Here is an 18659-nt window from a genome sequence, read left to right as displayed (position 1 = left end):
CAAGAATAAAATCTACAGGCAACCTGACCATGTCAGGGATTGTATAAAGGCTGAGGTGCAAAAGATGTTGGAGCTTGGAGTGATTGAGCCATCAGAGAGCCCATGGGCAAGCCCAGTGGTCCTTGTGCCAAAACCTCATACCCAAGATGGAAAGAGAGAAATGAGGTTTTGTGTGGACTACAGAGGTCTCAATGCTGTCACTAGGACAGATGCACATCCCATTCCAAGAGCAGATGAGCTCATTGATAAGTTGGCTTCTGCCAAGTTTCTGAGCACATTTGATTTGACAGCTGGCTACTGGCAGATCAGACTAGCTGAAGAGTCAAAAGCCAAGACAGCATTCTCTACCCCTAGTGGACATTATCAGTTTGTGGTAATGCCCTTTGGTTTGAAGAATGCACCTGCCACTTTCCAAAGGTTGGTGAACCAAGTCCTTGCTGGGTTGGATGACTTTTGCGCAGCATATCTAGATGATATTGCTGTCTTTAGCTCCACCTGGGAGGATCACCTGATTCACCTGAAGAAAGTTCTTGAGGCCCTGAAAAAGGCAGGCCTGACTATCAAGGCTACCAAGTGCCAGATAGGGCAGAGTAAGGTTGTATACCTGGGCCACCTAGTAGGTGGAGGTCAGGTTCAGCCACTGGAGAGCAAAATCCAGACCATACAGGACTGGGCTCCTCCAGTTACCCAGACACAAGTCACAAGTCAGAGCCTTCTTGGGCCTGACTGGGTATTACAGAAAGTTTGTGAAGAACTATGGGTCCATTGTGACACCATTAAATGACTTGACATCCAAGAAGATGCCAAAAAAGGTTCAGTGGACAGTTAGCTGTCAAAAGGCATTTGATGACCTGAAGAAGGCCATGTGTTCTGCACCTATCCTGAAGAGTCCTGACTACTCCAAACAGTTCATTGTACAGACAGATGCTTCTGAGTTGGGGGTGGGAGCTGTGCTCTCACAACTTAATCAAGATGGTCAAGACCAGCCCATTGCTTTCATTAGCAGAAGGCTGACCCCCAGGAAGAAACGTTGGTCAGCCATTGGGAGCGAGGCCTTTGCTGTGGTTTGGGCCCTGAAGAAGTTGAGGTCCTACTTGTTTGGAACTCACTTCCTAGTTCAGACAGACCATAAGCCCCTCTTGTGGCTAAATCAGATGAAGGGTGAAAATCCCAAACTGCTCAGGTGGTCCATTTCCCTACAGGGGATGGACTTTACAGTGGAGCACCGCCCAGGGACTGACCATGGTAATGCAGATGGTCTCTCCAGGTACTTCCACTTAGAACATGAAGACTTATCTGGTGAAGGTTAGTTTAATGTCCCTGCGTTTGGGGGGGGGGGTTGTGTAGGAGAGTAGGGTCTGCTATCCTATGGTCACCCCAAATTTTTGCTTTTTGCTTCACTGGTTTTAGACTAACTGAGGCTGTGGGCCTGCTAATCAAACCCCCAGCCTGCTGTTCTCTCTCTAAATTAATAATACATGTGCTATAGGTACATACCACAATTGGAAATGGACTCCTTGTCAGCCCCTGTACCATGCACTATAGGTGCTCAGGGCATAGGTGCCACCAAGGCCTACCAGGGGCTGCAGCATATCTTTTGCCACCCCTGGCTGGTTCTTAAATTGACACAACTGGCTGATCACTCAGCTGGGGCAAGGTGGTGTAAACACCCCTTGCTTAGGTATAGTATACCTATATCTAAACCTATATCTGGACACATATAAACCTGTGAGCCACTATGGAAGGCCTCATCAATCCTGGAGGCAGAGTGCGTGGTTTAATGTGTGATGGAGCTCTAGCATGAGCTGAGCCTGTCTGCAGCCGTCGGGAACAAATCCCTAAGCTGTTTCAGGATAATGCCATACCATATACTCTTAAGTGCATTATAATCCTCGCGGTTATATAGCAACTTTGGTTTGGCTTTATCAAAACATGTCGTGTAAGGTGTCATACGATTTGGAATACTATCCCCTCGCCAGTCCTGGCGACGGGGATAGCATTCCACCCCTCTAGAGGGTGAAGACATGTTACTTTACTTAAATGCGGTTAATTTCTAATAGTGCCTCAGATCCACAAAATGGATGCTTCTGCCACAGACACAAGTCTGACCCCCTGAAGCTGACCGAAACTCAACCCAAGGGAGCCTGGACAAAGGGTTTCCTGTCGCAGGGAGGTGTCACACCCCCCCAGACAGGAGATAGTGGATTGTAGCAGGGAGGTTTGAAAGAAACCAGACACTGCTTGGGGCGCACAAGGCTGCCCCTTGCATAATCCGGCCAAACCGGTTCTGGGGCACACCAGCCCCCGTCCCAGCGCGGCCTGGATCAAAGGAAAGGGGTGTATCCACCCCCTTCCTGGGTCCCGCCCATAGGAGGGGACCTAGCAGGTAATCCAGCCCCCTAGATTGGTATAAGAATGGGAGCAGTGCCAAAGCACTTCAGATTATCCTGATGAAACATAAGAAACGAAACTCTGAACCCTTCGACATCCTACTCAACGTAGAAGACTGAAGAATCTCCCTTGTGGTCAAGGAGTGACCACCCTGTGCAAACAGGCACCATCCAGCCATCGACGTCTGCTTTGTTGCAGTTCCCGCCGGAACTCGAGCGACAGAGATCGACGAGATCAAGCTTGCCTGCCTTCTAACAGCCCGATCCACAGTCCCTGCAGAGCTGAGACCCGTGGAGGTGACCGGAAGCGTGGGGCACGCCATCTTGGAAAGACCATGAGACGCTGACCGTGCAGCCCACGAGTGACCCTCGAAGCTGTAAACCGGGGTTTGAGAAGCCCCAACCCTGAGCCACACTTGCACCGAAGTTCAGCCCTCCACACTCGACGAGTGCTGCGTGGGGCCCTTCTGCTTCTTTTGGCACAATGCGTTGGCCAGTCCCTTGCCACCCGGCTTGTGGTCCCTGTGCCGACGAAAAACAAAATACAACTTGTGATTCTGGTTGCTCAAGATTTGCACCAGCTCCCCTGAAAAGGAGCCCCCACTCTGACCCTCCTGGTCCGAGTGAGAAGCAATCTCCCGGTTCCGCGTGGATTGCTTTTGCCAAGTGTTGTTTGCTCCAATCTTGAAGCCGACAGCGCCGACGGCGAGAGCCTGCATGGGACAGATCGTGACCTGCTCCTGGACTTCGTAGATGCCCCAGAGCCCACGTGACAGCGGAAAGAAGCTCCTCGACAACCACCTGACTGCGCCCGACATTGCCTGGTTCCAACCTGGTTCCACCCTGGTCACTGCTGAGTGACCCAGACTCTGTCCCCTCTGCTTTCAGGTACTTTTCGACTTGGATCCACCCTTGGATCCCACCGGACACTTTTCCTTCCCAGCGCCTGCAGCCTCTTCAGCTTCAAGCACCAAGAACCAGCGTGACGAAACCCGACACTACTTCGACCCTGTGCACCCGCTTCCTGTGGGTGAGGTAACATTGCAACGCCGGTGTTCCCACACTGGTACACACCTCTAGGGTCTGTGTCTCAAGTTTTATCCCTCTAGGTTCAGCGGAAGTGTCCTTAACTTCTATTTGTGTAACTTTTACACACCATTGACTAACATTGGTGCATGCGTGCGCTTTCAGCGCAGCACCCGAACCCCGCGGGCTTTTCCCGACTTCAGCATTGCTTGTCCCGACTGCTCCCAGCGATTCCCTAGGCCCTAGGCCTAACCACTGTTCGATTGGTATCTCTTATACCACTTGTTTAGTATATGGTTTGAGTGGCCCCCCGCCCTCATCCATAATTGTGCAACTTTGTATGTTATACTGTGCTTTTGATTTAACGCTTGTGCCCCTTTAGTCATAAAGAGTACTGGGGATTATTGTAAGTAATAAATACATATATTTTTATAATATATACTTGTGTGGTGTCCTTTCATTTGGTATTACAGGATTGTGATTGGTAAAACAGCTCGCTTTACACGACCTCTTGAGTTAAGCCTTTAAGGCGGCTTAGTCTATGCTACCCTTAAGATAGCTTGTCTATAAAGTTGACTTACAACCAGACACCATAAGGGGATATTTGGAATGATACAAGGTGGTTCCAGAATTGGAAACATCATATATCAGGCCAACTTCTCACAGTGAGTACCAGTGGAAATGCCCTCGGATGGCCAGCCGCATCTAGGTGGTTCTTGCAATGCAATGCCCCCCTTAGTTTTCCCAACCAACAGGAAAAAACAAACACTGTCTTCAACGTGCTGAGAAGGAGATTTGAACTTTTGTTTTTCAAAAAATAAGTCTCTGCTTTGGGAGTTTTTAGTTTTGGGAAACAGCTGCCAAATGGCCTGCGATGCCACCATGGCACTGTGGGCCAGCTGCCAATGGTTATCCTGCTGTGTCGGTGTAATGACTTTTGGCACAATAAGGCTGCTGGACCAGCAGAAACGAATGTATGATGATACTACGCGATCATGCTGATCGCTGTATCTTACAACGCGGGTTTTACAACGCAAGTCGTTTCAATGACTTGCGTTGGAGGGCGCTGGACTTAGGGATAGTACGATTTACTATTCTAACACCAGTCTACATACAGTAGGGAAGGTGTTGGATAGTAAATCGTACTATTCCTTAGTTTACAGCGCCCTCCAGCGCAAGTCGTTGAAACGACTTGCGTTCTAAAACCCGCGTTGTAAACCTACCGCGGTAAACCTCCTGCGTAGTAAAGGTCATCTCCCGCAGAAAAATGTCAATATGGCGGGTAACCCACTGCAGCTTAGGCAGAGGAGTATGCAAATACTTTTGGACATTTTTTGGTTTAGTCATCCAGGAGAAGTCACTAAAAGGAGCTTTGCAGTTGACCCAACCCAATCACCTGGTCTTCATCTGTGGGCAGCGGAGTGGTCACAGTGGTGGAGTCACTCAACCCCTTCCTGGCCTCAAAAACGTTACTTGCGCAAGACTGTGGGCCAGAAGCACCGGTGTTTTTCAACAAGAGGCCATCAGATGTCCGGCCAGACAAGTTCTTTGTATCTAGAGGAATGAAAAACAAAGAGACGTCGTGAAAAATGTGATTTTGTTGTTTAAAAAAAAATGTTAACAGATATCACTGAAAACAGGAAACAAAAGGAATAGCAAATGTATTAAAATGCAGGTATATATTGGCATAATCACGGAAGTACATTTAAAGGGTCGTATGTCAGGACTTGTAAAGACTTGGAGAGAGAGAGAGAGAGTCTGCTTTTCATCTTTCCATGAACGCAAAAACATCTGTCACTTTGGCAATGATGGCGTTGTTGTACACAGCTACATGTAGGTAGGTTTCGCCTCTATGCGCTAGATACGGACTATAGGTGCCTGTGGTCACCGAGGGCCAAACAAAATCAGGTTTACAGCCAGCAGTAGGCTCACATAGGGAGGGCATTAAGGCGGGGGAGGGACATGGTAGCAAACGCGTACAGACGACGGAACGGAGGAACGTATATAATGAATAAAACCCCGTTCAGATCCACTGCATGGCGCTGTCTCATGATCATTCCTTATTAATATGTGACAAATATACGAATGTAACAGAAGCGGGCGGCCCAATTTGCCTAAATCTGAGTAAACTGTGACCATGCAAAACCAGCTCTGAAAGCAATGCTTAATTTGAGCCAGTGCGGGCCACCGGCATTTATTTATGGGAACCTGCACTCATTTTCCCATCAGATATTCCGCGAAAACAAAAGAGGTAAGGACACATAAATAGGAAACCCACAATTCAAAAAGATAGAAGTTGACATACACAATATGAGAATAAATCGTCACAAAGGGAACAAGCACTGGCGTTGCCAATAGGTCTCGCAGTAGGAAAGTTTGAGCTATTGGTTTTCTAAATGACATTTTATTTTTTTGTTTTGTGATTTACAATGCCCATACTTTTAACTTTTCGCATTAGGAAAGTTTGAGCGATTGGTATTGTAAATGACACTTTTTTAATTTATGTGTTGGTTTTGAAAATAGCAAAATTAATAGCTTTGTCAGTTACAATGTCAATAGTTTAATCTTTCGCAAATGTGACACCTATAGCATTTGTAAAGCAATGTGTGTTGTATTTACGTGACTTAGATGTATTGATATTACAAATAACAATGGCTTTTAATTTAGTAAATAATAAGTTAACTCAGATAGTCCATTTCTGGAGGCTTGGGCTTGATGCCTTTTGTCGAAAATGTAATAAAGATATAGCAACTTGGGGTTAAAAAAAACGCAGTAGAGAAGGACGGCCACTTTGTGCAGCGTGGACGCCCTGTCTCTGCATCGCCAGCACATATAAAATGAGGCCTAACACGTTAGTGTCTGCATGTACACGTGATGCATTACCATGCTTGCCAACACTACTGTTTCTGTTTTTACGGAAGGTTTGGGCAGACTAATAGAGTTGAATAAAAACACGGGATTTTTATGTGACATCACCCTCTGACCAACAAGTGTAATTTTCTCTGCTGTCATCCTTATGCTAATTAGTAGTTTTAAAACCTGACAGATCTTATTTTTGGTCTTACAACGTTGACAGGCATGTGACTTGAGACTCACTGTGTACCTACAGAAGATGACCGTATGCAACGAAAGAGCCACCATCTGAAATGAGCTGTGTGCAGCTGCAGGCACGCATCAGGCACCCATCTGAAGCGAGGTAGCCTGGCTATGGAGGGAAACTGTATACAGCTGCAGCACATGTGTAGCGAGGAAGCCGCCGCCGCCTGACACGGGTTTCATGCTTACAGCCAGCCGCAGAAAATGACACTTGGAGTTCTAAAGCGCCGCATGGCAGTAGCTGTCGTGTCAGGCGCTACAAGGACGCGTTCACAGTGCCATCCTTGACAGGGAGTAGTTTGAAGGCAAGGCCGTGGGCATACAAGGGAGCATGGCGACTCGCCTTTGTGCCGAGTGAAAGGCGAGAAGTTGCCTAATGACGGGGTATGCGCCTCGTGCGTGTGCAGGTCCTTCGCCGTGTCCAGGGTAGCCTGCTACGGGGCCTGCTAATCACATGCCGGCCTTGTAATTAGGAAGTGGTCTGGCTGCCGTGCGAGGGAGGGGCGTGTAACACGAGCCCGTGCTTAGGGCAGGCTCGAGCTGGCAAGAGACGCCAAGAACAAGTCGGGTGGGGGGCGGGAGAGTGAGAGAGTGGGAGGGAAGCGCTGGAGAAACCCTGGAGAGGAAATGGGCCATTAAAACAGCAGAGTGTCTGCCGGACACACAGCAAGGCTACGGTGGGCAGGCCCATGAAAAATACGTATAAAGCCAAGTAAAACAAGTCGGGTGGGGGGCGGGAGAGTGAGAGAGTGGGAGGGAAGCGCTGGAGAAGCCATGGAGAGGAAATGGGCCATTAAAACAGCAGAGTGTCTGCCGGACACACAGCAAGGCTACGGTGGGCAGGCCCATGAAAAATACGTATAAAGCTAAGTAAAACAAGAAATGTAATTTAAGCTCAAGAAACTGAAAACCTTGGCTTAAAATAACCACCATCCAAGAATTCTGAGAAAACAGTCTGAATATTTTCCATAAAATGCATTCCACTCGGTGCTTCGAGCCTCAGGTAGCAGAGGAGCCAGCATGTGAGCGTGACTGGAAATATTTGCAGACTGCGGGTCTCTGAGCACAGATTACATTGTTTGTGCTAACTAGTGTAACCTCTTTCGCTTGAAATTACATCCTGTAAGGACGGAAACTGTGACAGCTGATTATTATAACATTTTTGGACAGAGATCGTGAACAAAGGGTAACACACAGGAAAATAAATGTGTACTGCACAAATGATGGTTAACACAGCAAAGACTGAATCATAGACTGACGTTCACGCAATGCAGGTTGAACAGCACAGGGTGGGGAATCCGGTCATTTTACAGGCCTGGAAAAGAGTGGAGGCGCTGAAAGAGAAACCAGCCATGAATAATTAGGTGAGGAGAAGCCGCAGAGCGCACGGCTGGGAGAAGCCGTTTGATGTGGTGGCGGCCGATGCGCGTGCTTATTTGGACAAGTGATTCATGTGAACTTAAAGAAAACTGCACCAAGAAGCCCTTGGTTTGACGAGGATTTTGAGCACTTGAATTCTCGCTCCGCTCAATGCGCTTGCGCGCATTGATATGTCGCGAGACCTAAAAAGCAGGACCGTGTAGGAGGCGGATAAAGGCACAGGGCGTTTTCTGCAGGAGAATTAAACAGCCCGAGGATTAATTGCAGCGGCCGCCGACTTTAGAGCAGAAGCTTCGGCCTCCCACACTCATTCATTTACAAATGAGGCACTGTTTGAAGCATTGTACTGCCTCTGGGTGGATACAAGGGTCACATTCGCAAGGCCTGCTGGGGTTAGGGTTTCCCACACGGCAAACGATACCACCCTCGGAGGTGCCCAAGAGACTCTTGGGTGCAGCGAATGTAGATATGATCACAGAACATTCAAACGGGCAAAAAACAGACACCGAACTCATCAGGGTAGATTGCAACTTTAGTACTACATGAAAAACCTGAAAACAGATGTGTCCCTACAAGCACTAAGGAAGGACTGGACATTTATGCCACTGAGTGTCTCCAGAGTGGGTTGGAACAACTGGAGGCCGGCATTAGGGGTCCACGGATGGTTTATTGCGTGGTGGAGAAGAACAGAAGAAAAGGGAACCAGTTACTTACTTTTGGTTACACTCCAAATACTTGTTTTAACTGCAGATCCCACACCTTTTGGAATCTCCTCAGGTACCAGAGTGGATCAGGAACATATTCAAGCGTTCGCTCTCATACACCGGTAGGCTTTGCCATTGGTCCCTCAAGCGGCCTCGTCCCGCCTCGAGAAGTGACAGCCCAGAGCCAGATATGCTTGACCGCCGTGCGCTAACATCAGTTTAATTTGTACTTCCATGCCCTCAGATGCAGAGCATCTGAAATAGGTTCAAAACAGTAACCGTGAGCAGAACCTGCCATAGGACCTCAGAACCAGCTTGAAGCCACTCCACATAACCGAGAGGAAGGAGGGCAGGGGAGCCTCTGCAGTTACAGAGATAATCCAACAGAAAGGTAAGTCATTCTCCGGATGGATACTACTACCTGCAGAATGTTCACCTTTCAAACAGATACCAAAGGCAGTGGGCCTCAGAAGGCAACTTCACACAAAGATATTTGACAGGATCAAGTAGGTAATATGGGGCCTTCCTGTGGATCTGAGAGTTGTGGCAATAATGCCTAGTGAAGAAGTGGGCGGACGCCCATGTGGCAGCCTGGCAGACGTCCACAGACGTCCCGGGCCAGAACAACCGTGGACAAGGCAACAGTGGCGGTCTTGGCTCTGACTGAACCCAAAGATCCTCCAGAGGCTACTTCTTGGCCAAGGCACAGCACAATTTTATGAGGAGAAGCAGCGATTTGGATGAAGTTTATTTCTGAACTACACTTCCCTTTTTAACACCAGTGAACCCCACAAAAATGTGGCCGTCCACCCAGTGCCCCTAGGTCAGGTGAATATAAAAGCTAAGAGCTTTTCTGGGGTCCAACTGATGAAGGCTCTCCTCTTTAATCATCAATTCAATTCAATTCAATCTAACTTTTCACTCAGCTTCTCTTACTCCAGCCTCTCCAGCCCAACTCACTCTTTTCTATAGCGCTGGGACGCCCCTGGGTAGCCAACGCGCTTTACAAATCATCAATTCAATTCAATTCTTTAGAGGACTGTGGTGGAGAGAAGAAAGCAAGGAACATGAAGGACTTCCCCCCCATGGAAAGAAACTAACAACAAACATTTTGCATTTTGTTTAAGACCCCATTGTGGCATAATAAAAAGCACCACAGATATATCAGACAAAAGTTGCTGGGTTGAGAGGACCAACAAAAAAACCCTACTCGTGTCCATGGCAAGGCCTTGACAGGCTGAAGAGAGAAGAATGAATATTAGTATGTCAGAAGGCTTTGCCTACAGCATGTCGATCTAAGGTCCTCCCATCAGGCCACAAGCCTTGCCCAGCATTCAGAATAAGACGATTTTGTAGACAGAAGAGCAAGCAGCCATGATGACCGCCACCACTTTCCAAGACAGATCAAAACCACTTAGCTGGTTATCCTCAATCTCCAAGCACAGAGGTGGAAGTTGTGGATGTCCAGATGAAGACCCTGTCCTGTTTCTGGGACAGTAAATCCTCCTGAAGAAGAATATCGAGTGGGGGACAAATGCAAACGCTCACTCATTTTGAGTATGAGACCCCTGAACCCAGTCCAAGGATATCAAGATGAACGCAGCCCAGACCTTCTTCAGACTTCAGAGAAGCAATGGGAGAGGTGGAAATGTATAAAGAAAGCCGGTGTCCAGCAGAAGGCAGAGTCCAGGGCACAAAAGTTATAATACTGAGTGTTCTCAACAACAGCAAACAGATTTATCCAAGGCACGACACAATGAGTGAAAACACATTGTACTACCACCGGGTACATGCGCTACTCGTTGTTGGCTACATAATACCTATTGAGCTCATCGGTCCTGGGGTTCAGGGAGCCCACCTGATGGCTGTACACCTGGGATATTCCTGGAAGCTTCAGCCACCTCCACAGCTGTAGAGCTTCAACACACGGCACAAGACCCCACACCGCTCTACTGGTTGTAGTACCACATGGCAATAGTGCTGGCTGTCAAAACTCGGATCGACTTCTCGTTTATGGATGGCACAAAGGCTTTGAAGGCCATGTGACTGATATGGTGTTGATGCTCCGCTGGCAAACAGAGGCCTCTAATAACTGATTTGCTATGTGTCGCCGTCAGTCCAGAGACGACGCATCAGCCACCACCGTCGGCACCAATTGAAGTAAGTAAAACAGCTGACCGCAAGTCATGTTGATATTCATCAGCCACCACTACAGGGCCTGGTCTGCCTTGTCTGATATGACCATGCCTTGTAAGAGGCATCCTAGGGCTGAGCCCACTGAAGGTGGAGGTCGAATGCAGTGCCTGATTGTGCTGATGGGCATAAGGCATCAGGATGATCCCTATGAGCAGGCAGACCAATAAGTCTCAGAACCTCCAGGCCAAAACACAGTACTCATCCCAAAACAAATGACCATATCCTGAATATACCTGCAATGGTTTGCGGCCATTGTATACAGAACAGCCCCTCTGAGAGAAATCCTCTGCACCCTTCACAGATAGGATTTTGGCTCGTTGATAGAGAATCCCATGGAGGACAGCGGGAGAAGAGTCGACCCGAGGCGGTCCACAAATGCCGGCTGCTTTCAGCAGCCGGTCATCGTGGTACAAGAAATACATGTATCCTGGACCTGAGAAGATGTACCACAACCATCATCATCACTTTCATAAACATATGGGGGGCCGAAGTGAGGCCATAGTGCAAAAAGGTGAATGGAAAGTGTTCTGACACAACAACAGAGTACAGCGCAGGTGGTACGGAAGGAAAAGTACATGAAAGTAGACATCCTGAAAGTTCAAGGACACCACTGAATACCCCAGGTCCAGGACAGATAGAAAGTGGGAAAGAATTAGCTCCCTGAATCTATCTCTCCAAAGAAAGGCATTCAGGTGAAGAAGATCCAAATTCTGTCTGAGACCGTAATCTTTCTTGCGACAAGACCTGGAGTAGCACCTCTTACCCCTCTCTACTCCAGGGATGCCCCTTTAGCCAGCACTGATTGAACTGCCTGATCAAGGAGGCAACACGACCTGGAGAAGTCTGAACAAGAGCAGGTGAAATAGGAGGGGGGTAAGATAGGAAAGGGAGGATGTAACCATGTTACACTTCTTGCAGGACACATTGGTTTGAGGCGAGTGCACACAGGCTGGTAAATAAAAGTTTATTCTGCCCCCTACTAGTCACACATGATCACTGGACGAGGAAGACGAGGGCTGACCTTGCTGGTTGACTTGGCCTATGCCCCTACCAGGTTCTCTTGAGCCACAAAATGGCAGTGCTACTATAGCACAGGATGGAAGGCAATCACAGGTAGTAAGAAAGGCTCAGAGTGTGCCTCTGAAAATGCACTGCCAACACATCTACATTGTCCAGCTTGGCCGATAAAGTATATTTGGCTGCTTCTTGTTCATCATGAACTATTTCAGCAAAGCCATTAAGGAGATCCTTGGAAAGGAGGACATTTTGTTTGCCATGTCTCAAAGTGCATGGGAACAAAGTTCTAACAAGCCAACTGCACTGAGCGACTTCAGAGCCAAGAAGGAGGAGGAGAAAGTCCTATTGCCAAACGCGTCAATGCACTTTAATTTCCAGTCAGGAGGGGGGGTGAGGAAGGTATTAAGACTCACTTTGCTGTCCAAAGCCTGAAACACAATACTCGTCGGTGTCTTGTACTGCATCAAAAATGCTGAGTGCCGAGTAGCGGGCCTATGGAGTTTCTTAGTGGGGCAACTCACTGGTTTCACCGAACGCTGTTTTGCAGTTGGCATTAATCACGGGTGTAGGGTGGCAGGGAGGGAGGGTGGGGTGGGGTGGGGGGGGATGGTGGGGGAGAAGGAGAGAGGGTGGGGGGAGGGAGAGAGGGGCAGGGGTGTCGCGGAGGGAGAGGGGTGTCTGTAATACGGCACGGGCACAGAAGCAAAGGGACTTCCTCATGGACAAGGGGCCACGCCCCCATGCAAATGAGGAAACACACCCTGAAGGTAGCACAAGTGCTTTATGTGCACAAGCATATGCGGCCCCTTTTGAAATACCAAAATGCACTGGGGACACGCAAAGCGGGCTCAATTACCCGTTGCGCCCCTGAGACATCTCGTGTAATACAGCCCCTGAGTATATTCTGCAGGAGAATTGTTAGCAAAGGACAATTTACCAATATACGAGGGGTGCACGTGACTACATGTGCTGTTTGACGACTAATTACATCGGAGGAGGTGAGTTCACATGACCCTGCATACAGATGACACAAAAGGAAATTCTACAGCATGAACTTTGGCCCAGAAGGCACCACAGGAAGCATACTACAATGCAAGATAAATAAAAACATACCACCTGTTGGTGAAGTAGACGCTTTTCTTATAACTGTATGATAAATAGTTTGTCCTCAGAGATAAGTATGCTGTTATAGCAAAAAAACAGTTCTTGACTAGAATAGTCTCCTATACTTTAGTATAACTTCTTTTCCTACAGTATCGACTCATACTACTTAGCACAATCTCATACAACGAGAAGAACATGACCTGACCGGCACATACTCCTATATTGAAGCACAGCCTGATCTTCCAACACCAACCTCGTGTGCCAAGGTGCAGTCTCAGTTGTCCAGGGCAGCCTCAAATGCGGTGGTCATCATAGTCTATAGAGCATTCCTAACAATAGCAGAGCAGCCTTTCTCACCCTTCTCTCGTGATGATCCACTGTCCTCCATGCAACCACAGAGACTTCCTAGACTCCTTAGCTGCCTTTGTATCATTTAGAGTCAGCCCCTCACATTCAAATATGATGCCTCTATATGTGGATGGACACATCAGATAACCAGTTTTTAATAATGTAACACAATTGCAGCCGGTTGACCCTACCAAAGCCTCTGTTCCATCAACTGCCGCCTCCAGATTCCTGAAGTGTGGACTTCCTAGATCGGTGCTTGTGCTCTGGACTTCTTGCTACAGAAGAGTTTCTTAAAATATAAAGTCCTTTGATCACTTGGTGGCTCCAGAAACGCAGCCAAGACCCACTTCTTCATGCACCATGGCAGTGGACGGTATTCTTTCGAAGATCATGTGCAGAAATTATTTGTCTCTACATCCATGTCGGCAACAAAAGAGGTCACTCAGGCAGTAAAAGAGACAGAGCAGAACGGCAAGATGGAATTTATTTATTGGCCATAGGGGTGGCGGTGCGCTATTTGGCTACAGGGGGATGGGGGTCTGACACTACCTCGCTACAGTGTCTGGGATCTCTTCAGGCCACATCTCCCACATGCTGGGGGTCTCAGGCAGAGGCATGGTGCATTTTCAACACTTTACCCAGATTTAAACCAGCTAAGTTCTGACCCACATCTATCACATATTCATTTTTCCACCACTGGAACTGTAATAATGATCCGGCCACCTGGCCTTGGAAGATGGCACGGCTGAAGCTCGATGGGGAATAACCAGATAAAATGGGATCCTGCTTTCCGATGATCTAATAGTGTTTAGAGAATCCCGCTTGACAGGAAATTCGGGCAGCAGGAGACTCGACCCATCACCACCATGCATTGTGCAGTGATTATCTCTACTGCCTGGAAGTAGGCAGAGCTACAGAAAGGCGCTACATACCACACAAGAACAGAACATGTACCATGACCTCAAGCGACCACTAAAGGATGTCCCTTTAGCAAACGCCGATGAAGTAAGGTGATGCCCATATGAATTTGAGTAGCATGTGCAGTATGGGAAGTAAATCACTGCACACTAAAAATACACTTCACACAGTACAAAAACATACAAAGTAGACATTTTTTAACTGATTTTGAAACTGACGATCCTGTCAGAAACTGCTCATTCAGAACTAGGAACCACGCTCATAAAAAGGACGCTGCAAAGGTCCCATCATGTATACATTATTCATTAAACTATTTCACCACTCACAACGGAGCAATAAAAGATTCCGAAAGATCTGACATTAGGGGAAGACGTGGATCTAATACTTTAAGAAGCTCACCACTGGGTGGGCGAAGGAATGGATGAATGGCCCATTATTCGACCCAGATTTGTCTGAACTGTAGCTTGTTTTATGTAAATACAATGAAAAAGTAGTTCCAAGGGTAGTCAAGAATAGGTTGAAAACATGACCACACGAGCTTGAGTTCTGCATTTAGAGATAATCTCTGGAGCATTTGAGAGGGAACTGATAAAGAAGACAACAATAAAACTGTAACCTAGAGCGGTGGTTCTTCACCTGTGGTCTGAGGACCTCTGGGGATCCACGTGGCCTACTCGGGGGCTCAGTGACCTTTTTGCTAGATTAAATAGTAGTACAATTAATAAATAAAAATTAATAAAGTATATACAAATAAAAAAGCAAAATGTTAAATTCAAAATTATTTTCTAGACCCGATTGTGAATTATACAAAATATTTTGATATTTGAGCATTTGTTTGGGTGTACTTGTTTCTGTATTTTTGCGTATTGTTTTGAGATTCAAATCATAGATATTGCTTGAGATGGGTGTCTCCAGCTACCCATAATGACCCCAGATTCCTGTTAGGATTCAGTGGGGGTCCGCAGCAGTCACAAGGGTAAGAACCACTGACCCAGAACAAACTGCTATGAAAGACAACAGGAGTAGTTTAAAGTGTTCGCTCTCGATGTACTATCGGTCAACTCTTGCTATAAAACATTTAAAAAGGAAAGGACTATGGAGTTATAGAGAGGGCTTTCATCTGCTGGAGAAATACACTAATTGAACTGCAGAAATGACTTCTATTACAACAAGGCCAGAGTGAAAATATGTGCATTTAAAAAGCAATGAAAACATAGCTAGCCGGAAGCAGACAATAGTATCTTGATGGAAGAGAGGGAAAGGCAGATTCGATTGGTAAACATTTGAATCGGAGAGGAAAAAAATTAGTTTGTGGTTTATTACTGTCTACCACAAAACGAATGAGGTAGAAAAAAGATATATGGATGAAACCGATTATCGAATGGTGACATAATTTATGATTTTTACTTTTCTGTTATTTTAATCATTTGACTTACGTTTACAATATTGGGGGTTATAATTCGATATTAGTGGTATGCATGCAATTCTATGTTTCACTCATCCTGACCTTAAGGATGTTTACTATGACCGGATTAATAAATCCAACTCACTTGGTTTTCTCATGTGGTTATTTGGGTTGTTAAATGTATGCATAGTAATGGAGGCTAGTTGGAATTTAATGTGTACATAAAAGTAAAAATAATGTTGGCATTGTGTAGAAATCTTGTTTCAGAAAGTTTAAATGCCTTGTTGCTCGCACAGGAGGGACTCTCAAAGGCTCTGGCAACATCCACAACAGCTGTGAAAAGATAACCTAAAGAAAGTCCTTCTTTCTAATAAGTATATTAATCTTTAATTACTTGAGCGCTAATCAAGTAAGATTCACTGGGTGGAGATACAGAGAAGACATGGAGTCTCCCGCAAAACCCAGGTCACACCCAGGGTCACAGCGCAGGTCTCACACCCAGGGTCACAGCGCAGGTCTCACAGCTAGGGTCACAGCGCAGGTCTCACACCCAGGTTCACAGCGCAGGTCTCACACCCAGGGTCACAGCGCAGGTCTCACACCCAGGGTCACAGCGCAGGTCTCACACCCAGTGTCACAGCGGAGGTCTCACACCCAGGGTCACAGCGCAGGTCTCACACCCAGGGTCACAGCGCAGGTCTCACACCCATGGTCACAGCGCAAGTCTCACACCCAGGGTCATAGCGCAGGTCTCACACCCAGGGTCACAGCGCAGGTCTCGGCTGGCCTTGCAGGGAACTCTGAACAAGCACAGAGCCTCGGCTCTCGCGCTGCCTTGCACCACCAGCCTCTGAAAGATGTAATTCTGGAACGGGTCACTGGTCCTCTCGGCCGTTGGGTGTTTACCCCCTTGCAGTGTTGATGTAGGTTGCTTTCAATGGCTCTGCTTCCTGTTAGTGCCATTTTCCTGCCCAGCTGACCACTCAAAACAAAACATTGCTCCTCTGTGGTTGAGCAGCGCCACATAACAGCCCGCTGCCACCCATGACTGCCGCCCGCCCAGCCAGGCAGAACACGAGCCTGGGCCCACCTGCATGCTGCAAACAACTGGGGCACCATGGAAGGGGTGCATGCAGGGGCTACAGCTGGAACGAAGAACGCCTACAAGTAAAGCAAAGTCAGGTGACAATACCTATGCGTCACCAGGGACTGGAGCATTAAGAACACATGGGGGATTTTTATGAAAACAGCACTGCTAATCATATGTGATCCAGTCAAAGCATACAAAGAAGTAATAATGTAGTAACATACATATATAGGACTTACTGTCCTTGCTAATAGATACAGGCAACTAAATATACATATAGCATGCATTGCTAGTCTTAGAATTAATTCTGGGTGCATACTTTGGTAAGAAAATGCCAACTTTCTAAAAATAGCATTTTCAGAATTGTAATTAAATCCGACTTCACCATAAGTTAGGACCTTAAATTACAATGTTGGGGATACAAACATGAACTGCTCATCTCTTTCCATTTGAAAATTACACTTATAAAATGTAATAATGTATTTCCAATGTTTTCCTATGAGAGAGGTAGGCCTTGCTATAGTAAAAAACGAATTTAAGTGTTTTTCACTACCAGGAAATGTAAAACTTAAAATACATGTTCTACTTTTTAAATACATTGAAGCCTGCTCCCTGGGAGGTACAGTGCCTACCGTAGCGGTGACTTACATATATTAAAACGGTAGTTCTGGGTCTTGCAAAACGTTTGTTTTGCCAGGTGGAAATTGTTGTTAAAATGCACACACAGGCTGCAATCGCAGGCCTGAGACATGTTTAAAAGGTTACCTAAGTGGGTGGAACAATCTGTGCTGCAGACCCACTAGTAGTATTTAATCTACAGGTTCTGAGTACCTGTAGTACCACTTTACTAGGGATTTATAAGTAAACTAAATATGCCAATTGATGATAAGCCATGTATTAAGGAGAGTGCAAAAGCAGTTAACACTGGTTAGCAGTGGTAAAGAGCATGGAGTACTAAGGCCAGCAAAAACGAATTCAGCAGAGAGTGGAGGTTAAAGGCAAAATGTTTGGGGGTGACCATGTAGAGAGGGCTTTACCACATGCTTACCAACATGAAATTGAAATATTACAATTTTATGTCTTCATTCTCCTTTCTTGCTTTAGTGGTAACATGCCCCATTATGGTATTAATTTAGAAGATAGTCTCTGCTATTATGCATGTATTTGCATTCATTTCACTATGCCCTCTAATCTCCTGAACACATTTCTCAGGCTGTTCAATGCCTTTTGTAATGTACACAGTTGCAATCAATGTAATGTTGGTATCTAACCATGGCTCTCCTGGATTGTTTTACTTTTATTACTCGTCATAACTTGATCTCTGAGGACTTGATCGTAGGTTATGGTTTCAAATCACATGATACATCCAAAGTTTGAAGTGCAGGCACATAATCTATATTTATTTCATTGTCCATTTGTACTCTAGAATAAAATGTATATCCCTCTGCGCCATTTCTGACTCCACCTCACTTACTTGCCGTACCTTTTTGGTAATTGCCTTGAAGCATATTCAAACACATCAATATTGGCTAGAGATGGTACATTTTTCAACTCTTTCAGTCCAACACATTCTAGACAGTGTTTAAGTAGAGACAATTTCCATTGTGGAGGACACTCCTTGCCTTCCAAAAAGTCCTTGTAATCTAAAATTACTAGGTACCACAATTCCCAGTCATTAGGAGGTTCTGCACCCACCTGAAGAAAAGATGGTGGACTTGCTATACTGACCATACCGATAAATAAAGTTTCAAATAACGGAGATGTTGAAGACCTTGTAATACAAAGTACCTTAAAAACTAGAGAGGACTACTTAATACTATACCCAATAATACACAGTAAATATTAGGGCTTTCTACACTACAAATAGACTAAACCCAAAATACCATGAGTATTCCTGGCTTTATAGTTCTTGAATCCTGTAGTAAGCCGCATCAAGAGATGTGCCTAGCGTGAAATCCAGATGACTAGATAAAAGATTGCAGTTAGTG

At 46.3% G+C, this 18659-nt stretch overlaps 1 protein-coding gene across 1 annotated transcript in view; it reads right to left on the bottom strand.

The window, feature by feature from the left end:
* IFTAP (intraflagellar transport associated protein) overlaps positions 1-18659 on the bottom strand; it is a 299298-nt gene that overhangs the window by 129557 nt on the left and 151082 nt on the right. Inside the window, exon 3 of the mRNA XM_078684338.1 lies at positions 4813-4970. Within this exon, the coding sequence (XP_078540464.1) occupies positions 4813-4970 (158 nt within the window). The remainder of the gene's footprint in view (positions 1-4812; positions 4971-18659) is intronic.

Source organism: Lissotriton helveticus, chromosome 3_2 (genome assembly GCF_964261635.1).
Source record: "Lissotriton helveticus chromosome 3_2, aLisHel1.1, whole genome shotgun sequence".
NCBI lineage: Eukaryota > Metazoa > Chordata > Amphibia > Caudata > Salamandridae > Lissotriton > Lissotriton helveticus.
This window is presented reverse-complemented; position numbering and strand designations above follow the sequence as displayed.